Below are 25,153 nucleotides of genomic sequence, written 5' to 3'. Positions count from 1 at the left end.
TAAAGACTCTAAGTACTTGAAGAATTGGAGCAACGCCTTCGCACAAAACTCGAGAAACATGACCGAGGAGACAGACCAGAGTTGCCCATCGACATTAGAAGTGAACTCGACGACTCGACCCAACTTGACTTGGATGACAATTTCAAGATTTTCAAGTGAGACCTCATTAAGTATAACGGCGATAAATGGACCCAATCAGGTGCTGTCAACAAAGTATTTGTCCACGAACTCAAAAAAGCGATGTTAGACGCCAATCAAACAATCAATGGCAAGTACAAGGACGCAGACCAGATGCGAAATGCAGCTCGAGCTGCAACAGAGATCTTTGACAACTTGCAACAACTTATCAAGCGAGGTGGTAGCGACAATGATGAATAAGACCTTAGGCAGATCATTGAAAAAGCTAGACGAATTATAGTTTATGGTTTCGCGACAGGAAAACAGCAAGAGCGAGAGGCAAGAATAGCAGTTTCAAAAGCCCTCAAGTTACCAGCAAGTGTCCGATATATGGAGGAAGACGACGAAGCAGGCAAAGACCTGTCATTCAGTCAAGACATAGTACAAAAAATTGAACAAGCCAGATATGATCAACAAATTATCAGAGCAGCCATCAACAGAAACCGCAATGGATATAATGGATATAACAATGGTGGAGGCCGAGGCCGGGGCCGCGGATTCAGCAACTTCAGCAGGGGTGGCTACAAGTCCAGCTCTTTTTTTGGTAGACCGAAACCCAACAACAACTACAGCCAAAACAACACCAATCAGACCAATCCCGACCCCAGACAGTGCATCCCCTTATTTCACCCCAGTTGAGTTTGAAAAAATTGGAGGGTGGGTGGCTGAGGCGGGAGGAAAGAGTGGGGTTCAATAGCAGCAGCAGGGAGGGGAAGAAGCAACAACCAAAGATTTTTTTTCTCATCAACAACTACCATGGCGAATCAACAGCTGCGAACACACTTGTATATGTTCCTCCTTCTCCTCCTCAAAATAAATAACAATAAGAATAATAACAACAAACCCTTAACAGGCTTTTTATGTTCTTATTTATATATATTAAAAAACAAATAAAATCGTTGATTTTTATGTTTTTTTTTCTTTCAGAAAAACATAATTTGTGTTACAAATAATTGTTTCTTAATATATACTAGCAGTCCTTCCTCGCTTCACTCGGATGAATGAGCCCCTCTGCTTCGCTCCGTGTCTTTCAATGGAAACGCGTTGCAAGGGGTTCCCCCTTGACCCCCAAGTGGGGGGCAAGCCCCCAAACCCCCCTGTCAAGCGAGGTTGGATCAATGCTTTGGTATTAGATACTTATTGTCTGTTTTCAAAAGCAAAAGCAAGATCATTGTGCAGTGCGAAGTAGTCTATCATAGAAAGTCGTCAAAGCTGGATACTTAACTATCTCTAGTTTAGAATGCAATGCGAAAAGAAGTGTTGACAAAGATGATGTAGTGATATTGATAAAAAGAGAATAGGCGAGAAAAAAAGAGAATAGGCGATGTAGAAAAAGAGAATGGGCGATGTAAAAATAGAGTAGGTGACAAAAAGAATTATAGAAGAACTTCGTGAAAAACAACATTTCTTGTGCTTTGGCCTTGCTGACCCACGATACGTGAGTTCTCAGGATCTAACATGATTCTGATGGATGAAGGGGTGCGGACGCGCGACATGGCTACATAGAGTAGACCATGCGTGAATGGAGGTTCAGGCAAGTAGAGGCCGACAGTGTTGAAAGTTTGACCCTGTGCCTTATTAATGGTCATAGCAAATGCCAGGCGAACAGGGAATTGGGTGCAGACGCGCGACATGGCTACATAGAGTAGACCATGCGTGAACGGAGGTTCAGGCAAGTAGAGGCCGACAGTGTTGAAAGTTTGACCCTGTGCCTTATTAATGGTCATAGCAAATGCCAGGCGAACAGGGAATTGGGTGCGTTTGAAGAGAATGGGCGAGCGTGTTTGCGATGGTGTGAGTGTTATGTGGGAGATTAAGACAATGTTGCCAGCATGAGGTCCAGTAGCTATTTCAGCTTCAAGTACATATCTTTGAAAAGAGCGTACAATCAGCCGTGTCCCATTGCAGAGACCACTTTGGGTGTGCAAGTTTCTCAAAAGCATAATTGGGCAACCGACTTTGAGTTTTAGCAAGTGTGGTGGGAGGTCGGATGGATTCATGGAATTGAGCAGCTCTGGTGGGTATGTGATTTGATCCTCTGGATCATCCACAGTATCTGCGCTTGGGAATTCGTGGATAGTGCCTGGGAAATGGTCGAGTATCAGATCGTTGATTGCTGAAACGTCGACATTTTTTGGAGTTAGAATGGAGCGACTGATGAGGTAATCGCGATCCACGTGTGGTGCGTCAAGGCTGTCGTAAATGGCTTCGATGAGCTCGTACGGGTTGTAACGTGGCATGAGCATTCGTTCTGGAAGCCGGACTCTATCATCAGTGGTTGGCACCAACAGCTCAGCACCATCACCAATGTGAAGTAAATACTGAGCAAACTCGCGAAGCTTATTTGCATCATTAGTGTTGGCAGCTTGCTGGACACGCATGTTGGTTTCAAGGTGGTGGATGGTGACGCTGGGCCAAATGGATGAACGATTTAAGCACTGCTGTACGATCTGCGAGCGCGACGCATTTGGTATCACTGGAAGGGCCTATTACATATACTTTACTGTGAGTACTATCGCTTAATAGTAAAAAACATGCAAAGTAGAAGAGAGGATACAATGTTGGATACCTGGCGAAAGTCACTACCAAAGACCATATCTTTCCACCAAACGGAACATCGCAAGCGCGGGATCGTCATGTCTCATGAGATCCTGGATACTCCTGTTTACAGTCTCAATGACGCTTTTACTGATCATGGATGCTTCATCCCAGATGATCAATCTTGCCAAACGTATAAGCTGCGCGGTATAGAGGTGGGGTAAAGCTATACACTGTTGTTTCGTTGACCTCTAAAGGTATTTTGAACGTTGAGTGTGCAGTTCGTCCACCATCGAGTAACAAGGCGGCAGTACCACTTGTAGCTACAGCGAGCGCAATATCTCCGCCACGACGAACATGTTGGAGGAGTGCATTGAAAAGATATGTCTTTCCAGTACCACCAGGGCCATCACAAAATGCACCTTTGGCTGATTTCCGCTTGGCGTAAAGATGCATTGACTGCATTAAGACAGATTGCTGATGCTCGTTAAATTCTTGTTGAGGAGCAGGCATCAGGGCAAGTCGTTCCACAAGTCGACGGTGCTCACGAATCAACAAAGGCTCATTGTTGGCATAATTGTTTGGGTTGGCTGGAAGCACAAACCCATCAAATTCAAGAAGCGATCTTGACAATCCAAGAGCACCAATTCAATATCCAAAAGGCCTTGGTCATAAATGGCATCCGTGATGGGCAAATTTGGATCGTTTAAATCTTGGCGGGCTATGTACAGAAAGTCTTCAACCATGCTATCGCGGTGACGAAGCCATAAATCATGTGGATCTCAGGTTGACAGAAAGCCACAATACTGCAAATAGCTGACGAAGAGCATGGGGGCGTTGATACGTTTGAGCTTGATCAAGGCATTGATGCCATTCTTCTTGCCCCGTCAACAGGCCACGTCTTCGTGCTGCTGCCTGGAATGATGGCATCAGTACACCATCTACTGTCCGCAAAAATTCAAAGCTGGTGGCACCGGCAACATGATACAGCAAAAGTCGAAGATGAAATTTCTCAACTTCGCAGGGGGAAACAACATAGACACGACCGATTGTACCACCAAAACCTCGTTCACGTATTTTCCAGCGACGTGTGCGCTGAACAAATACAAAGTGCTCCGGGAAATTGACGTAAAGAAGGTCAGAGGCAATGGCGTCGTCTGGGTTCTCTTGGTTGTACTGAAACCATGCTGTCAAAGTTGTTTCATGTGCACGGCCTTCGATTACGTTCCCCGGAGTATCATCCTCATCGAAATGAGCAGTTTGTTCATCTACCAAGTGGATGGCCAAACGCTGGTGCACAGGAAATTCTTGGTGAAGGGAGAACGAAAACAAACGCCAGCAACACTCTGAAGTGGAGACATAGCAGGCGTCGAGGTGGGTGCAGATCTCGTCTATTGGTTGACCATCATCACCATTGTTGTTTGTCACTTGACGCTGTGACACTACGGCAGATGCATGATCGTGGCCCTTATAAACGTATTTGATGGACTGTATGGAGGAGCAGATTTCGACGTTGATGTGAGCATCATATTTGGCACATAGGTATATGTTGTGCAGTACAACCCAGCGATTGTTGAGATTAACGCGATTTTTGGTGACATAGTCACCATTATTAGGTCTCATATAAAGCGGGTAACTGTCGTCGTTCCATTGTGTCTCGTCAGAAAACTGTTTAGGTAGCGCTTCGAGCATCTACCATCGACCATGCATGGTGAGCGTGGGTTGAGAAGCCCGCAAGGTCCATGCATCATATGCCGTTCAACTGTCGCGCGTGTAGGATGATTGCTGTCGGGAAGTTGGGCAGAAACAATTGCATCACAGTGGGCTAGGCTAGTAGGCTTATCTTCTCCAGCAAGAATAAGTAATATATGGGCATGTGGGAGACCACGCTTCTGAAACTCTACTGTATGGACATGTCCGACAACAGTGCCCAGAATCTTATCCTTGGTAAGATCGTTCATAAGCTGCTTAAGTTTCAATCTGAAAACTCGTGCTGACAGATCAGGGCGATCAGATGCTGATTGACCGGGAAGAAGATTTTCTTGAACCTCAGGCCAGCGAGGATTGCAAGTAAAGGTGACGAATATGTCCGGTTTGCCGAAACGACGAACAATACTCATTGCCTCTTGGTACAGCTGCTGCATATGCCGAGGGGAACCAATGAAGGATGATGGCAGGATAACGCGCCGTCCAACACTGGTCATATCATTGTCTCCAAGATGCACAGCGTCTACCACATTGCGATACAGGTCCGAACGCAAACGGTCTTGGTTACGGCGGATGAAGCTCAAACGATTGGACTCCATCTTTGCATAAACATCAGTGATATATTGCTGATACAGGTTGCCGAAACGATGAAGATCATGTCTGTTTGCATCACTGTCATTGCTGCGTATCATGAGCCAGAACTTGTACCAATCCATGACAGTGATTTTGCTGCCGGCGTCAGTGCGAGCTTCAATCGTCCAGCCTTCATCTCCTATTACGAACACTTAATATGCAATAGAAATAACTCATGATGGAACTCAGGACAAAATCATTTTCTGTAAGTATACCTTGGGGGAAAAGGAGAACATAATGCATAGCATCATAAAAGCGATGCATTTCACTGATGTTTTGTAGCTGATTGGATCTCGTTCTTAGAACGATATCGCGATTGCCAACATCCGTACCATTATCATCGACGATCAGAATGCCGATTACGCCAGTAGTGGGGCGGTTGTAGCGGTGAGCATTGGGTACCCCTTCAGCCCTGATAACCATTCTCACATCCGCCATGCCTTCATTGCAAGCAATTTCAGCCATGTTGCGAAATGATGTCGCGAATGGGCTGATGCAGTGCATCATATCCTGCAAGGTCTGTAGCGTTTCATTGATCAACGTAGCGTTTGTAACAAACTGTCGGGTTTGCAGCTCGGTCGACGGGTCATGAACGTACTGTACATTTGCGCGAAAGCAGGCCTTTTTGTATTGTTGGCAGGCAAAATAGACCCGATTCAATGGTGGACACTACCGTGGATGCGGAAGTTGTACGCACCACCGATGGAGTTGGCTACTGTCTGATCAACGTGGACACCAAGCGAAGTAAAACTGAGGGAGTTGTTGTATGCGCGGATGTTTGTGCGGAATTGGGTGGAGGCCTCATCCGTGCCACGCAACAAACGGGAAATTTCAGGAGGGGTGGGGGAAAGGGGTGGCAATCGGACACTTCCTTGGTCACAGCATAGGCTAAATGCAGGTCGTACTTGGGAAGAGTTTGAGATGCGCTCTTGAATCCAAAGACGTGCATGGCAATTAGAGCATTCCCTGTCCATGCGACCAAAATAGTGCTGGGGAGGAATCACAGCTGCAACAGCACGGGCGATATTATGCATCTACATGAAGTAAAGGATCATTAAATGATATACTGAATGCTCAAGCTTCTGACAGCCGATGACTATATATCAACGAATAGCAAGTATAGCTGGTATAGATATGGTCACTAACGTTTTGAGCAGCCTGGTTTGCAGGATTGTTTGGGCACAATCGGTTGGTGGAGCGATGATGACCCTCTTGCCCACAGCTTGAACACACAGGAACGCGTTCTTCGGTTTCAATTCCAGCTTCATGTTAATTTTGCTGACGCATTTACAACTGAGCGGGATTATGAAGACAGTTGCGGTGCGAAATGCGTTGATGGCCGGGCAAGCCGCATGAAGGGCAAATTGGAGTTGACATGTTTGTTGATTGAAGTGAAGATTAGAAGTGAGTTTTGAAATGCGAGAAGAGAGAAGAGCAGTATACAGTGCAGCTCTTGTTTCTTTGTTACACACAATAACTATTATGATCTCAGCAGCAAAACTCTCTTTGAAAAGCACTTTTTGCTTATATTCTCAACGCTCAAGGTCATGTCAGCAAGTCAAAATGTCAGGATTAGAAGATTGAGATGGCGTGTCTAACAATGATATATGCCTAAAAAAGTAAGGATTACTGTACACTGTGTAAAATTATGTGTAATAAAGTCAAAGTAAATAGAGGTACTGCAGTAGAGATGGCTGAGAAAAAAGAGTAAGAGAAAGAATAGTACAATGTCAACTTCCTTTTTGATATTGTTCATGTATGACAGGCATTTAGTAGCATCCGCACTTCGAATCGACCAGCTACTGCTGTCTTTAAATTATATGTGATGGTGTGTCTGTTCTATCCCCTCCGAACACTACCTCTCTAAGTCCAAAATACACTTGTATCGCTTGTTTTCTTAAAACAATATATAATATATACGATTTTGGACTGTTTATTTATTGTATCAACAGAAAGTTACTTTTCGGTTTGCTTTGAAGTACATTGGTTTTCGTGAAATTCTGCCATTGCTTCATCTATCTCATCCATGACGTCTCTTAGATATAAGTATAAGTACTTGTAGTCGTCTATTAAGCCTTCCTTAATCTTGCCTGGGTAAGCCTTACACATCGCCCTGTACTGCTCAACTTTTGCCAAGATTTCTTCATCGGATGGGTGTGGAGAGAATTCTGTGTGGCTTACTGACATGGAGATGAATGTTTTGTGATAAAGAGAGAGAGAAAAAGTTTTGTGTAGCATTTAATATTTATACACTCTGTTGTACTTACAGCTTTATTCTACGTCGGAGGTAAACAGTGAAGCCACATTTTGATCGTTTGAATGCTAGAAGACAATGGTGCATATGCATTACCAACTGTTTTTATATAAAAACTATTAGTAACAAATTTTTTGTTGGTAACAAAAATTTAAATTAATTATAAAATTGAATTTTATTTTTAAATAAAAACAAAATCATCCAAAGATTTAAATTATTTATAAAATTGAATTTTATTTTTAAATAAAAATAAAATCATCCAAAGGTTTAATAATGGTTGCACTTAATGATTATCTCCCACTTAATCATATTCAAATTCAAAAAAATTTATGTGAAGAAATAAATATTTTTATGGAATCTGAATTTGATCATTTCTTAGAAAACGAAAAAAAATTAATAAAACAAATTCAAAAAAAATTAGATAAAAAAATAAAAGAAACATTTTCGTCAGATTATTTTCTATACCTTAGTATGAATAATGATTTCTGTACGCATAAGTTCAAAAAAGGAAAACATAAGGGTAGATTCTGTTCCCGTAAGATTAAAACTAATATACCTGAAGGTACTAAAAAAGATTTTCTTTGTTGCAAATATAGTAAATTACATATTCCTAAAAAACGGACAGTATTAAATAATAGTAAAGATATAGAAATTAAAAAGCTACCTATAAAAATTGAAAAAAAAAATCAAAAAAAAAAAGAAAACCTATAAAAATAAGTATAGGTAATCCTTTTTTTCTATGCTTTAATAATATTCTTCCATAAATGTTTTATATAATATTATATAATGTTTTTTATAATATACCTAGACTATGTTTTTTAATATATGCTTTTAATAATTCTTTTTGATTAAATATATCAATAGATAACCAGCTATTATCATTATCACTATATCCAACCCATTTTACATGAAATAAATATATGTTATTTTCCTTTTTATGTCCAACAATACTTTCTATTTCATATGATGCAGTTGCACGCTGTTTACCTTTTATATTTCTTCTTCTTTTTCTAGTACGCTCATTAAAATTAGGAATATCATTATCATTTTCACTATTTTCTAATTCATCTGATTCACTATCATTATCTATATCCATTGTATTATTTGATATTGTCATATTTAATAAATCATTTTGTAGTTGTACCATTCTATCAAGTTTATCTTTATTTTGTTTATTATTACTAACAACTATATCAATTAATTTTTTTTCAATAGGAAAATCAAAATCATGACTATGCCATAATTTGTGGTGAGGTAAAACAGGTATATTAAATAATTCAACGAATTTTGTAATATTCTTTAATAAACAAGCTACACGAAATTGGAGGTTATAAAATTTAATATTATCTATTTTTACAATTGATTTATTATTATTAAATCAATAAAATTTATTGCCAATTTCAGAAAACTGATTTTCAATTTTACTTCTAAAGCTTCCAAATGTATTATTAAAATGTTCTTCAGTAATAGTTAGATTTTCATTTATATTTTTACATATTGGATAAACAAAGTTATTATTGTTAAAATCATATCCTTTTTCTGTAGCAATTTCAGTAAATTGTGTTATAAATAAGGTATACCCACCATCAACTGCTAAAGTATCATTTTAATTTATTTTATTATAAAGTTTCATATTTAAAAACATGCTACCATCAGAACTATCTATACAAAAATCACTTTTTGATATAAAAATTATCATATCATTAACATCAGCAGCAAATTGTGTACGTAAACCATTTTTTTTAAATTTATATGAATATAAGCGTGACCTATCTAAATCTGTATCTGTATAATTAATTCGTGAATCATGACCATCTAAAATAAGTGTTACATGTTTAAACAAATCTGGATTATATTTTCTAGCAGATAAAATACATAACTTTATATTCGAAAAGATATACATCAATGAATCATTTACTATTTTATTAATTCTTTTATAATTCTCTTTATTCATCCAAAATTTTTTATAAAATGTATGAAATGTGCTTTGAGGTAAATATTTTTCAATTTCATCTCTAGAAATACCTGAAACCAAATGATATAGTAAAAATAAACCTTTTTCTACCTCAAAATAAGGAGCTGGATACTCTTTACTTGTATATAATATAACTAAGAAAAAAAAGACAGTAGTATAACCTAATTTTTGTGATAATATATTTTTAATTTTTTCAATAAATTTAATATGTTTAATTTGTGTTCTATGTTTAAATTTATTATGTATAATAGGCCAATTCCATTCAAGAAATGTCCAATAATTAGCAATAATAGTATTTACTTCTATTGTAATTAATGGTGTATAATCTATTTGCTCCATTTTTTATTTATATCATAAAATTCAATTTATATATAAAAAAATAATTATTTTTATTAAAAATAATTATGTTTTTGTAACCAATAAGGTAATGCAGAACCCATAATGCTGTAATGGTTACACGGTCGCCATGGCAACGAAAAAGCGTTATGGACAGATGGACATATCGAACGCGTAAAGAGACTGTGAAGGAAAGAAAGGAGGAGGAGATTGAAAAGATTTCCTTTTTTATGAGTTATAAATCGTAAAACTGAAGGATTTTAATAAATAGATAATTAAGGATTAATCTTCTGTATTGCACTGTCTTCTATACTTTGATCCCGTTTCACAGACAATAGTCGAGTGTACTGTATGTACAATATGCTCTATAGGACAGCCGAGTGTGTGGCTACCATATGGAAAGATGATGGAACCTTGACTAAGGAGCATTTGACCAACATAGAGAGTTGCCTCAAAAAGATAGTGGTGCACCTACTATACAACATTGCCCACAGCTGTATTGCGACTGGATCTGCTAGAATGATATCAGATGAATAGAGTCATGGACTATTGCACTCTCGCTGTCATTGTTGAAGGGAAGATTATCTGAAGAAAAGATGACATACTGGTTGCTCTTTGTCACGGCAGCATGTCTCCTGTATAAGCTATCCATCACTATTGTCAAAACGAGGAAGCCTACCAACTGCTGCTCAAATTTGGCTGCGACTTTTCAAGATTGTACTCTAGAGATAGAGTCATGCTAAATATGCATTTGTATATTCACCTCTGCAATATAGTACTCAATTTTGGCAGCTGCTATAACATGTGAAAATTCAGCTTTGAGTGGTTCAATAAGATCATCAAGAACTAGTACACTAATCAAAAAGACCGTTTCAAGCTCACTTATATGACGAAGTTCTTGAGTGTTGTGTTTGCTGATGACATAGTCTAGTGAGTCGTGGCTGAGTAGTATAGTAAACTAAGATCCGGTACAAACAGATGTCTTGATAGAAAGTTTCTTTTTACTGCACTGGGATCCAATAAGGGAGTTAATCATTAATAATTAAATGTTCAACAAATCTTGATTTGTTAGAACTTTAATTAATTAAAATTAACAGTGAATTATAAAAAATAAAAATAAATTTTTTTTTAATTTTTTAGACTTTTTTTTTAATTTTGAGAAATGTTACATTATATATTGATTTTTAATTTTTCATTCTTTATTATAAATTTTGAATCTAAAAAGTTATTTTATAATAATTTTTTTAATTATTTTTATTTTATTTTAAAAGATTATATTAATTTCTTTTTTTACTATATTTTCAAATGTTATACAAATAATAATTTTTAATTAATATTATTTTATTATTAAAAATTATAACTCCGCAATCTATTTATAGTACTTAATATATTATAATATATAGCTAAATTTATTAATTCCCATATGTTTCTCTTTGTAAATCTAAATATAATTATTATAAATGTTATTAATCAGTAGACAAGGAGGAACCAACATAGCCTGGAGAATCGAAGATTCGGAGCTTGACCTCTAATAAAATAATAAATTAATTTACTGTTTATAGCAAAATTAATTATTACTATTTAGAACCCTAAGGGACATAGTTGCGGACATGCACCTAGCTAGATTGAAATGTGAATCCTTCATATAATACAGTAAAGAAACTAAGTATGAAACAACTGTCTAAGAACACATCTCAAACCATCATAAAAGTTTTTAATTCGTTCTTGCAGCAAAGCACTAATAAGGTCCTTGCTGACAAAGAAGTTGATAAGCTTTCTACCTTCAGATCTGTTTCTCTATTAAGACCGAGTTCTCAAACAATGTTTGAAAATTAGATATAAAAGAAGATAGTTTCTATAGCTGATATTGTACTTCGTTCAATCTTTTGAATATAATCCATTTTCAAACGACTTATTTGTGTTTGTTTATTTCGATTTACCACATTTTTTCGTTTGAATTACGGAACAGCAATCATCACTATAGACACTACTTTCTAACCGAACACCAGGAATCATTCAGATCCTATTATGCCTTATTCAGAAGCCCAGTCTTCTGTTTCTATGGATGTTGACCAAGTTCAACAATAGGAACAGCTTAAGGAAAACCCAAGCAGTAACCCATGGACACCCAACCAATAGGACAGTGCTGACCTTATCAAGCCTGACCAACTGGGTCCAGACACTGACCCACAAGTAGTTCGTACCTACTTAGAACAGCAAGTTCACCTGAAAGAGGCATACCTACAAAGCCTGGTTACTTGCCCTGACCAACAAGCTTTCTTAGCCACTAAAAGCAACTATGAAAACTGGAAAGAAAGGCTTAACACAATGAAATCTCTTTCCGACAAGACACTAGATGATGCCAAAGTTGCACATTTAGTTCCCAAGAACTTACCTGTGTTCAACCTTCGAGGACACACCACGTTTGCCAAAGGGAAGTCATATGACTCACCTGAGCAGTTCTTCGATGACTTTGCGTATGTGCTAGAAGCACATTCGATCAATGTCAAAAATTACTGGAAGAGGTTGATGCCACTGACTTATAATGCCACAAGACGTGCTTGGTTAGTTAAAACCATGCAACGGCATGACATGAACTGAACCAAGCTTCGAGAAGAGTTTTGTCGTGCGTTTTCTTCTCTATACCAAGTTTACTACCAATGCTATAAGATGCGCACATTGACCCAGAACAGCAATGAGGCGCTGTGAGAATCTGCAAACCGGTACTTGGAGCTTGCCTGCTCGTCTGGAATACCTGACAACGAAGAGTTAGGATATGGTTTCTTATCATCTTTGAATAAGAAGTACTGCCAATGTGCGTGGAACGTTGCTGCAAACCACTTTGGTTTACAGTTTCCCAGTACACTGGACGCTGTTATACAAGCAGTCTTGACTTTGGCTGAGGGCGAACCTGCAACTGCTTCAGACCAAGACTCTGAAGAAAATGAAGATTACAACAAAAAGAGGAAGAAAAACAAACCCAGCAATTTTGTTTCCAAGAAAACTCGTTATACTGGTGAAACACGCGCCCCTATGACCAATCCTTGTAAATTTTGCAAGAAAGTGCAATTCAAATTTGGTCACAAGTGCCCCGAAATGCGTGAGGCCAGAGCCACCAGAACAATGCGTGCTCGAATGAGTCGTATTGAAAAACAAACAAGATATCTTTCGATAAATGAAAATGAACTTGATCCCAAAGATAAAAAGGGTAAGCAGAAAAAACTGCAGCATACTAATTCACAGCAAGATAATAATCAATTGTCTATTATGGTACCCATTGTCTTGCAAAATAGACCAGTGATGGCACTCCTCGATACTGGAGCAGACAAATCATTCATAGACAAAAGTTTAGTAAACAAAATAAACTTAAAAAGTGTAGCACCTGAAAATGATGGTCATATTATTCTTGCTATAAAAGATATAACCATACCTCGAAAAGGTAGTGTTAACAACATAAAAATCCAATACAATAACAAAACGGCTATACATACCTTTGAAGTCATGTCTCTTTCTGAAGATATACAAGTGACTATTGGTTTAGACTTGATGACGAAGCTAGGCATTGGTATTACAGGTCTGATCCCTTATTGGAACAAGCCCATAAGTAATGAAGAGTCTGATTTCAGTATTTTCGACGAAATCAAACCCAATGATTCTCCAGCAGGATCACCAAGTGAACACAAAGCTTTTTTTAACTCCATCCAACGCTATTTGGATGCCAATACGGCAATTCTGAAAACATTATTCTGCACAGTGCCAGAAACCATTGTTGAATTACCAATACCACCAGGTATTACTTCCTACAGAAGACAATATGATCTACCTGTGGCTTCAGAAAAAATAATAGAAGGGCAAATTCGAAAGTGGGCAGAGGATGGCACTATTGAGCCAGCACCGGTAAATACTGCATGGAATAGTCCTTTAACTTTAGCTCCAAAAAAAGATGCCAATGGCAAATACACTGGCAAGCGACCTTGCTTTGATCTAAGGCATATAAAAAAGCTACTACCGGATGATCGTTATCCTCTACCTCTCATCCGAAATATATTCCATAAAATGAAAGGAGCAACTGTATTTACAACGCTCGATTTGAAAAATGCATTTCACCGATTTCAGATACATCCTGATGATCGTCATAAGACTTCTTTTACTTTCTAAAACCGTCAATGGTCTTTTGCCGGAGCTCCGTTTAGATTAAAGCCCTTGAGCAATAAGTACCAGCGCGTGATGCATCTGGTGTATAGCCAGCAGCAAGAGCACGTGAACTGCTTTGTGGATGATGTTGTTGTCTTCTCCAAGAGCTTGGAAGAACATCGCGAACATGTAGCACAAGCTATTGAAGCATTGACCAAGGTCAATCTCATATTAAACCCTTACAAGTGCCATTTTGCTCAAAGATCTGTATATCTTTTGGGATTTTGCGTTTCCGATTAAGGTGTTACCCTAAACACGCGCAAAGTATCAAATATGCACGAATGGCCTATACCTAGAACATGCAGAAATATACAACAGTTTCTAGGTGTTGTGAATTATTTTAGGTCAATCTCATCTTAAACCCTTACAAGTGCCATTTTGCTCAAAGATCTGTATATCTTTTGGGATTTTGCGTTTCCGATTAAGTATTACCCTAAACACGCGCAAAGTATCAAATATGCACGAATGGCCTATACCTAGAACAGGCAAAAATATACAACAGTTTCTAGGTGTTGTGAATTATTTTAGGGACCATATCCCTAATATATCACATATAACTGCACCTTTGGATGCACTTCGTAATGCTGGATCCATTGTACGTCTATAGAATAATAAGCATCAAAATGCGTTTGGTACCTTACGCAAAATACTTTTACAAGCACCCATTTTACGTTATCCAGACATGAGCTAGCCATTTTATCTAGCCACTGATGCTTCCAATATGGGTATTGGCAGCGCTTTATATCAAATAATTGATGGCGAAACTCGTCATATTGGGTTTGCTGCACGAACACTTTCTAAATCAGAAAGAAACTATAGCATAACACGTAGAAAACTGCTAGCTTGCGTTGTAGCTTTACATCGATGGCATAAATAGACCTGGGGCTCCAAATTTACCCTATTAACAGACCATTGCACCCTCACTTTTTTGCATACACAAAAAATAGCCAATGCAATGATGATTGGTTGGTTTGACACACTTCTCGAATATGACTTCGATATTGTACATCTACTTGGTTTAGCCAACATCTTACCTGACCAGTTGTCACGCCTTTTTCCGATGGATAAAGAGCTGGAAGGGGTGATGAGGATCAGCTAAGCTTAGAACAATCTAAGCCAGCAACAGTACTACAACGAGCAGTAACTAGAGCTGTAGCTGCTAGAACTGATTACAAAGCACAACAGAAACAGAACTATACGTTAAAAAGAATGCTGGATAAAACAACTGCTAAAAAGGTTTTAACCAACAGAGAATCACTATACAAAGATATGTTAGAACCGCCAATGAAGGCTGTTTAATACTTTATTGATTTTTTAATTTTTAATATTATTTTATATATTTAAGTTTTAAGTTTTACTTTTAAATAATAAAAAATGATCAATATAATTAGGGGTGGTCAGAGAAAATCTTTGATTTTCGATGACGTGGGTAGCTGGTCATTGAGACGGTAGTCGAAACCCTAGAATAATGGTAGTTATTCTAAACACTTGCCTACAAGTGCCTCATGAACAGTGTTCAATTGAAGAAAGAACAAATCTATTAGAAAAAACACATGTATTCAGACACTTCAGAGCAGAGGCAATAGCAAAAGCCCTGCATAGTGACAGTATACATTGGAGCACCAACTATCAAGATGCAGCATTGATCGTAAAGAAATGCCCTGAGTGTCAAAAGTTTAATATTACAAAAGCAGGATACATCCTCTACATCCCATACATGCATATTTACCATGTGATCATTGGGCCATAGACCTAGCAGGACCATTCAAAACAACTTTCACTGGTAATAATTATCTAATGGTCATAGTGGATGTTTGCACACGCTTTTGCATTTTACGCCCCATACCAAATGAGCAATATGATACCATTGCGAAAAAGTTAGTTGAAGTGTTTTGTGATTTCGGTTTTCCCCGTTACTTACAATCAGATAATGGAGCTGAGCTCGTCAATTCCATCATAAAGAAGCTAACAACAGTCACTATACTGGATCATAGACTTAGTACACCATATCACCTGCGTGGAAACAGAGTTTCTGAGCGTTGGGTCTCCACAACAGCTGATGCATTGAAAAAGAGCATTAGAGGAGCAGTAAAGGATTGGGACTTATTTGTTCCTAGTGTACAGCTTACAAAAAATGCAAAAATAGCAAAAAGACCTGGATCCGCTCCATACACATTAATGTTTGCACGAAAGTTGAATGGCTTCAATGACTATACAAAAGATGGTCAATTAACACCTGCATCAGAAAAAATGCTCATGGAACGCATCAAGAATATGGAGAATATAGTTTTTCTTGCAATAAGTGAACGCGTACAATCTCTTAATAAGGCACAGCAAAACAAGTTCGATAAAAAACATCACTTAATTGATTTCCCACCTAACAGTCATGTAATGATTAAAGAGAGAGAAAAGGCAGGAAAACTAAACCCAGAATATAAAGGTCCATACACAGTAGTAAGACGCAATAGAGGTGGCGCATACATAATTAAGAATGAACAAAACGAGATAATGGCACGCGAATATGCATCATCACAGCTAAGATTAATTTCTCAAGATGAAATTATACCTTGTGATGAACTATTTGAGGTGGAGTTTATAGTGGCTCATAGAGGAACGGCACCCGGCACATATGAGTATAAAGTACGCTGGAAGGGTTACAAACCAGATGAAAATATTTGGGAATCTAATGAAGCATTCACCCAACGTGCCACAATAAACAATTATTGGAAACGGCTTGGAGAACAACCCAAGCAAAAACAGGTACAGAAACAAATCCAGCACAAAAATAACAGCAAAACCACACAGTCTCTTAAAAGAAACCACAGTGGTGAAAAGACACGTTTTGTCAAGCACAAATCTGTTCGGCTATAAAAATAAGTAAACTTATATAGGTATTACACCTACTGAATATATCTTACCTAATACCACAATTACAAATATCTCCCATAATACAATATACCAGGCAAAAGCAGCCCCTGAGTGCAACCTAGAAGGGGGTAATGTGGTAAACTAAAATCCGGTACAGACAGTTGTCTTGATAGAAAGTTTCTCTTTACCGCACCGGGATCCAATAAGGGACACGGTTGCGCACATGCACCTAGCTGGATTGAAATGTGAATTCTTCATGTAACTCAGTAAAGAAACCAAGTATGAAACAAGCGTCCAAGAACACATCTCAAACCATCATAAAAGTTTTTAATTCGTTCTCACAGCAAAGCACAAATAAGGTCCTTGCTGACAATGAAGTTGATAAGCTTTCCACTTTCAGATCTGTTTCTCTGTTAAGACCGAGTTCTCAAACATTGTTTGAAAGTTAGATATAAAAGAAGATAGTTTCTATAGCTGATATTGTACTTCATTCAATCTTTTGAATATAATCCATTTTCAAATGATTTATTTGTCTTTGTTTATTTCGATTTACCACAAGTGGTGTAGTAACAGCACAATCGCCAGACAGATTGCTGAGCTATTGGTGCCACTATCAGAAGCCATGTAAGGGCATTATGATTGTCAGCTGTTCTTGGATCAATCGGATTTTGACTATGCTACGGGAGTAAGCGTAGTTGGTTGGGAGCCGCTGCCACCATCATATCTTCCCCTCAAGATGGGCAAAAAGGTGTACATGATTACGCACCACTACCACTGTCTTGTCGAGTATTACCAATCGATGTTTCCAGACATGAATTTTGTGTCACTCGCCAGCACTAGTGGTAATCAGGTCAGCGATCACCTCTACAAATTTGCAAAAGTCGATCTCCTGGGTCAAACGTTCATTTCCACAATGTCTCGCCACATCAATACCAGCACCTATGTCTGAGTCGTTTGCCCAAGTACTCAGTTTCATACTGAAGCGATCGTTCGTCCTGGGTGCATTCTATATTTCTTTGTCTACAACCTGTGCAATCCCACCAATGGTAATTTCTACCAGTTCGTTTTTGCTTTTGTTGAGTACCTATGACCAATTACGCAAGTCTTTGAGTTGTTTACGATGCTAGGCATAGACGTCTACCATTTAGAAATCGTACCATATATGTGGCAGTGTGTTGTTCCTTTGGGGAGGCTCCATTCTGGCGTAGTTGTTACCCCTATATAAATAGACAATAGCTGTGCTCTTACATATTTACCACGTAAAATAAAAGTAATCTACTCTTAAAAGCAAAATACCTCAGGTCAGGTCTTTTTCTTTTTTGGCTTCACGCTGCTGTAGTTGTAATAAAGAATAAAATAAAAAAGAAGTTCTGAATTATAGAAATCGCTTCAGATTTAAAAAGCATTTTGAAGGAATTTAATGCGATGGTGAATCAAGAAACTTGTAGATGGTCAAATAAATAAAAATGTTGAAGAATTTGATTTAGTAATTGGCAAAAAAAAAGGAGAAGAAAGCAAAGTGGTGGAGAAAAGCATAGTGACGGGTAAAAGTCTCTGAGTGGGAAGAAGCATAGCAGCTCAGGTGGTGTAAAAAAGGGGTCATCCCAGATGGTCTTGAGGAAGAAGGATTTAAGTAGGGGAGCCAATTTTATCCATTTGCTGCATCACAGCTCTGAAAGCGCACTGAAAGCACTCTGAAAGAAAATTATCACTGAAAGCACACTGAAAAAAAATTCAGAGTACACTGAAAGCACTCTGAAATCAGGTTTTAACTCTAGTGCTCACGGCGGGAAGCAAGCGATATAAGAACATCTTATACCATTCTTATACCAGTGGTATAAGAGTAGTATAAGGATGGTATAAGAAGTGGTATAAGAGTGGTATAAGAAGTGGTATAAGAGTGGTATAAGAATGGTATAAGTTGCCATTTGTTTACCTTTCTTATGCATGCTCCTGCAGCTCTGTGCATCAGGGGCTACGGCCTATGGTTGGCTGATATCCTGTGGTGGTATTGGCTGTTGAGCACACATTTTATGATGGATCCAGCATATTTATTGGCGAGTATTCATCTGACGTAGCATAGATCATGAATAATACACAACATCTGATTTGCAGACACTGGTTAATATATGTATTGCTCATACTTGCATATAGCCAATAGTACTCTTTATTTCGATACGTTTGTAGGATACTACTGCCATGTCAGCAGCAGAATGATGTTCCCCACACAACCAACCATACAAAATAAAGATATAATACTGGGATGTGCGAAAACATAACACTAGGGGTGACCGGAATATAGTAAAGCTAGTAGAGAAATAGTCATGGAAATAGAAAATGGGAATACTACAGAGTAAAAAAGAGAAACTTGTAGACTTGATTGCATGGATATCTTGAGAACCAGGTGTCTTGAGAACCGGATGTCTTGAGCAATGCCTAGACAAGATGACCTAGTAATACATGAAAAGAGAAGAAAAGAAAGAGTTAATAGTAAAAGTTAGTAGCATAATACAAATGTTAGTAAAACCTATATCTACAAAAGAAAAGAAGATATAATTATGAACTACCGTGAGGAACTGAAGACTCAATTTCAAAAATAAAAGATCTCAGATTCTCAGGCTCTCAAGCTCTCAAGCGCGCCCATCAAAGTATACTGTTCTTGAAGTGTCGAAGCTCAAAGATAAAGCTCAGATGGGAAGATTGTGGTGAGATTGCAAAGGTGTGCTCAAGTAGACGGAATTAGTGAAAGCAACATGAAAGGAAAAAAATAAGGAAAACGGGAAGAAAAGAGTAGTGCGTTGTCTTGGAGCACTTTTACATGCAATATATTTCTAATACCAACGAATTTGTAAGCAGACGCAGACAGGAACAAAAATAATTTTATTGCTATTTGTTATAAGCTTAACTTGGGAGCTTGCTCTTTGCTTTGCTATCTAACTTCGTCTTGCTATCAAAACACACATTGTTCCATCAAAGCGAGCCGCTCTGCTACCTTGAGAGATTTTCTTATCCAGAGCAGCAAGAAAATTGTTTGCCTGAAAGAAATAGAAAATCCAACAATGAGTATAAAATCAACAGCTGTGATGCGGTTCTGTACGACATATATTACAAGAGCACTACGCCAGACAGGCCGAGAAATAGTACCAGATTCTTCGTCGTCTGACATGTAGTCCCCACAAAGAAGGGCTTCTGAGGACTCCCGAAAAACAGCAAGTAGGGGTCGCAATTGGACGGGTCAGGACGGGTCAAGGGTCTGACCGTTGACCCACGGGTCAAGAAAACACTGACCCGACCCGACCCGTTCAACCCGATGGGTCAAAACTCAGGTTGACAGGTCACTACTGATTTTGATTTGGTGACAAAGGAGGTGTCAATCAACCTGAGCTTGAGCACTGGAAGTGCAAAACTACATGTATACACAGCTCTCTAAGATGATGGCACGCAAATTACTAGCAGTGCTAGCAATATCTACGTTTTGTGTGATTATTCTTAAAGGTAAAGGGATTTGTGCCATAACAAAAGAAACCGTTTGCGCTCACATGCATTAAAGAAAGCATAATGGTTAAAGTGTGGTTAAAAATCGACTTCCTTTAAATGCCCCTAATCCTTTTCCCTTTTCCCTTTTCTTTTCATTTCTTCCTTCGTCTTCCACTTTTCTTTTCTTAATTCCTTCTACGTCTTTTGTCAAATCTCGTCTCTCACTGCCACTCTCTATTGTCTATTCTCATTGTACTATTGCTACTTCTTTACTACTATTACATATATTGCTTATAGCTTACTTATCTTACACTTTTGAATATAAAATATGATCCCACAATGAAAAAGAATATAAGTACGTTTTATGTTACAGTTCTATAGCAGACATATTGACAACTACATCTTTAATATAATGATCCTTCCCAACAAGAAGATTGACTACTTGAATACAAGTACCTCATAGATATCATATGTACACACAGGTTACAACGGGTCAACGGGTCGGGTCAAGGGTTAGACGGGTTGACCCATGGGTCAGAAAAGCATCAACCCGACCTGTTGACCCGTCCTCAACCCGTGGGTCAGATTGCGACCCCTAACAGCAAGCACAGGATCAGTACATCGGTGTTCCCAAAAGCATTGGAGACGCTCCATAGCCAACTAAAAATCATTTTGAAAAGTGAGTTCTTTGATTATTGAGTATCGAATAATTTGGCGAGAGAAAACTTTAGAGAATAGTATACTTACACGTTCCCGTACTAAGGCCCTTCTTCGTATTGCTCGAGCTTTTGCCCTTGTTTCGGGTGCCACAGTTTTCATTTCGGACTTGCACGATAAAGCTGTGGTCAGTGCGGCCTTCATTTTGTCCAGGCTCCATTCGCAATGCTAGTACTCGGGTTGGCGCAAAACATGATGCATCACTTCATAGCCGATAGTCAGGTTTGGCTGCTGTAACGGACTTTCACCAAAATCCCAGCACGATTCAAACTTGCCTTGATGCCAAAGCTCGTCATATCCTCACGTAAAGCACTCTAAAATACTGAGCAAATAAACTGTGTGAAAAATCAAAAAATTGAAGCCAACACATACCATCATCACTTTACAGTGACGACCGTGCAATCTGGATTGATCTTGCGCATTGTGCATGCTATCAATGAAGGGAAGTTGTCCGTTGGCTGGCATGTTTTATAAGTGACGTGAAAAATGAAAGGTTATGCTTCATGAGTAGGTGGGGAAATCTCATATTTATATATGAACAGCTGCATAAACAAATATATTCATCAAAAGAAAACAACCCGTTCATCCCTCATCCACGTACACCAACGTCATTGCTGTACGCATGCTGAGTAGCCTATGTTGTTCACTGCACTGATGCTAACGATAGAGCACACTAATATATTTATGCACAGCATAAATGGCATCCCTGCCTTCTGTTCGAAAGGAAAAGAGAAAACGTAGGTACTGGTTACAGACGCGTTGATTTGAGAGGAACTCGGTCATGGTACCATATCTGGCAAAGTGCATTATGCATCACTGCCCACGTTCTTTCTCGATTGCCGACTGTTTTGAAAAAAAGCAGCCCAAAGTAATGTATCGGCGACTAGTTACCAATAGGAATTGAGCTGTACACTTGCATATGTCAATATGGAATTTGGAATCGTCGAGATGGCGAAATAATTGAGAACAGTGTGAGCCACAGAAAAGAACAATAAATTTATTCAGTATAAGCCCAAGAAGGGAGTTTCTGTTTCAATTGGTATGGCAATTTTCTATTGTTTTGAATGACGCGCTTTGTGGAACGCACCACGCCCCCCTGTGTGCTGTCGACAGCCTTGAGAAGCGCATTTGCCTGGAACAGCTTTCAGTACATATTGTAAATATGCTCATGCACTTTATGTTTACCTGCTCACTGCGCCAGTTAGGGACGCGACATGGTATCCGACCCTTCATCGTCAGACATAAACGCGGCACAAAAAAGACTCTCTGGCTCTTGATAAATGGTCAAAGCGGGATCGTTTTTGTGCTGCTGATACCATCTTCTGCGCCTGTTTGCCAGCTATATAATATGTCATTAGGACATTGCGAGAGTTTACAATATGATTATACTTACTCGAGGTCTTGCCATATTCTTTCGCCTCTCATCCAGACGTTCCGCTTTAACCTCTTGAGGGGCGTTTACTTCGTCCTTCTTGTTTACAAAGGATTTCGCAAGCGCTCTCCTCAATGTAGGCTCACGCCATTGGTTTCTACGACCGTCAGCACCGTTTAGGACATAGCTGATTACTTTGCTTGCTATGCTGGCGTTCGGCTCTTCTGTCAACGTTCTAGAAAAAGTCCAGTCTATTGTGCTGTCATGCCTGTTCAAGACACAGTATGCCCCTCTGAGTGCAGCCTTTCAAGAGGGAAGAAAAGAGAAACAACAAAACCACCTTTCCCGTGTGAATAATCTGTAGCGAGAAATCAACACCTTCTAGCAAAAATCAATAGCGTACCATCATATCCTTTCTGGCATACATGTCTTCAGGGATCAACCTATCAAGTTTTTGCTCCATATCATTGAGCCGCTGCTTCATGGCTATAGATTGGCTCTGTTGTTGGCCAAGTTGGCTGCTGTTTTGCATGATAAAATGAAAAGAAAATTGATCAATAAGAATGCAGAATACGGTCATATTTTCTAGGAGAAAGTTGCATGTTTTATACTACTACAGACGACTCGATGATGTAACCACATTGGCAAAAGCTTCTATGTGAAGTAATTACAATGTATGTTCATAGTCACTTCTGTTTATACAATAATGATGTCGATGGTTTGATGATGAGTACATAAATCTAAATGATAATACGCATTGATGAAGATAGTTTCACTGTGCTGAGTTCCGACCATGATAAAGGTAGTATGTATGATCAACTTGAGTAATACTTGGTGTATCAATTTCCAAACAATGTTGATGCAGTATACACATTGATCTAGGGACGATTCGGTGTGCATTCTATATCTGGGAGTGTACATGTAATGATGCCTTTAATCTAAAATCGAAAACAAAACCCCTTGGATCGCTTAACGCGTATTCTAAACCTAATAAAGCAAGCGATAGATCATGTAAGAAGCAATCATACGGTCGAAGCAGATGATGGCTGATGCATCACTTGTAATGGTGCTGATATATGCATTGATCCACAGAGTACCCGGATAGTGTTCCATATATGGATACTTACGTGCATCAATGCGCTTTTTCAAATATGAGAGAAAGAAGGGTAGAAACAGCTGCTACTGGCTTGTAAACGATACGACGATGGGTTTATTAAGCAAAGATAAAAAGCCAGATACTGTTATAGTGTTCACTATACTAGTTACCACCGTTATACAATCCAAAGTCAATATACTTACCTTTACAGCGGGGATGTATGCGTCGTAGAGATTCCGCCATAAAAGGAAATATCAGGCGCGTGCATTTATGCATAACGAGACTTGTCAGTAGCATATATTCGTATGTTAGTGTTGTCGTTATGTGCCCAAAGCGCATGTATTGACATTACTATAATCCGATGGTATGCTTGCGGCCAAAAGCACATAAACGGACACGAAGAGAAAGACAAGGTACTTTATGCACAATTGCATACTTGCATCGATGGCCATATGCTTCATGAATCCTGATCATGGTCCAAAAAACCATATATAAGAGTAGCCACAATTCTTCATTCCATATACGTCGTCCACCCTTACCATTATTATTCCATCCATAATGATATCTTTATACAACAAAGCCTTGTGCGTATGTGATGTCTGTTACAATCCAACAACGGGCCAAGGAACTGAAATACCGGTGCGAACAAAAAAACGATCACAAAACACGCAATGGGTTTAGCAAGTATAGCAGCGCTCGAGGGCAAGGAGTTTATCCACATGCGTCGAGTATTCCTTACCTGGCGAATCCGAGCGAAATTGGTAAATGTCATTTTTATATTCTGTTTCAATAATTCAGGTTGACGACGATCCAATGGAGGACATGGATGCAATAAGTCCTGATCTCTCAAATTTACCTACTGTACCATTAGACTTTAATATACTGGCTGAACAATAAGGTATGATCTAAAGAGACAAAACTAAAAAAGGGGGGAAGTCAGTATCAATTGGGTATCAGTATCTCATGATATTGTGTGTAACATTAATAGATCCACCACCAAACACCAAAATCGCGCCAAATGCCTTCACACCACAGAATCCTGTTCTGAATATAATCTACCTCTTCATTGCCTTGTTCCAACAGCATTACCTGTCCAGAGCTGCTGGTGAAATCTTGCTTGCGTTCATTGCTATCATCTTGCCCAACATCCATTTTCCCAAGTCGATGGCAACTTTGCGTCGTGATTCCAGAATCGAGCCCCTCTTGGACAGCAGTACTGGTTTTGTCGTCTGTCCTTCCTGTCATAGCCTATACAATGAACTAGTACCGCATTGCACTTTCCAAAAGTCCCCACATCATGCGATGCCATCACGTCAAGACCCATGCAAAGAGAAGTTATTTGTTTACTTCAACCAATAATACGTCGCACGAAAAGTGTACGCATACAACCCGATTACTGCAAGTCTGGCGCGCTTGATGCGGAGGACCGGATTTGCCAACAAGGTAGAGCACTAGAGATATCGCCTGTCGCGACCTAGTAGCTTGGATGACGTCTATGATGGCAGACAATGGTTCACTGTACCCAATCCTGAATCTATTGAATCCGACTTTATACCGTTCGTCGCCAGCCCATATTCATTGATGCTCACCCTCAATGTTGACTGGTTCCAAGCTTTCGACAATGATGTATCTTACTCGTGTGGTGCCATATATTTGACTGTCAACAACTTGCCGAGAGACGAGTGATCCAAAAAGAAAACGTCGTTATAGTTGGATTCATGCTAGGTCCTCACGAGGCAACAAAAGAGCAGATAAACAATTACCTGCGCCGGATAGTTGATGAGCTCCTGACCTTATACCAAGGCATAC

At 38.9% G+C, this 25,153-nt stretch overlaps 2 protein-coding genes across 2 annotated transcripts; one reads left to right on the top strand and one right to left on the bottom strand.

The window, feature by feature from the left end:
- The first annotated feature begins 11,541 nt into the window (after nucleotides 1-11,541).
- On the top strand, nucleotides 11,542-12,575 carry BDB00DRAFT_810241 (uncharacterized protein). Its single transcript, XM_053122537.1, has 3 exons — nucleotides 11,542-11,696; nucleotides 11,760-12,283; nucleotides 12,376-12,575. The coding sequence occupies exons 1-2, from the start codon at nucleotides 11,649-11,651 to the stop codon at nucleotides 12,219-12,221; spliced, it is 510 nt and encodes a 169-aa protein (XP_052982342.1). The 5' UTR covers nucleotides 11,542-11,648; the 3' UTR covers nucleotides 12,222-12,283; nucleotides 12,376-12,575.
- A 9,502-nt stretch (nucleotides 12,576-22,077) lies between these two features.
- Nucleotides 22,078-22,780, bottom strand: BDB00DRAFT_869673 (uncharacterized protein; the record flags this gene model as incomplete). The annotated part of the gene is made up of 3 exons (XM_053126628.1): nucleotides 22,078-22,215; nucleotides 22,270-22,551; nucleotides 22,652-22,780. 3 exons carry the CDS (start codon nucleotides 22,778-22,780, stop codon nucleotides 22,078-22,080), a joined length of 549 nt encoding a protein of 182 aa, XP_052982341.1.
- Between the last annotated feature and the right edge of the window lie 2,373 nt (nucleotides 22,781-25,153).

Source organism: Zychaea mexicana (assembly GCF_025766255.1).
Source record: "Zychaea mexicana strain RSA 1403 chromosome Unknown BDB00scaffold_16, whole genome shotgun sequence".
NCBI classification, from domain to species: Eukaryota; Fungi; Mucoromycota; class Mucoromycetes; order Mucorales; family Lichtheimiaceae; genus Zychaea; species Zychaea mexicana.
This window is presented reverse-complemented; position numbering and strand designations above follow the sequence as displayed.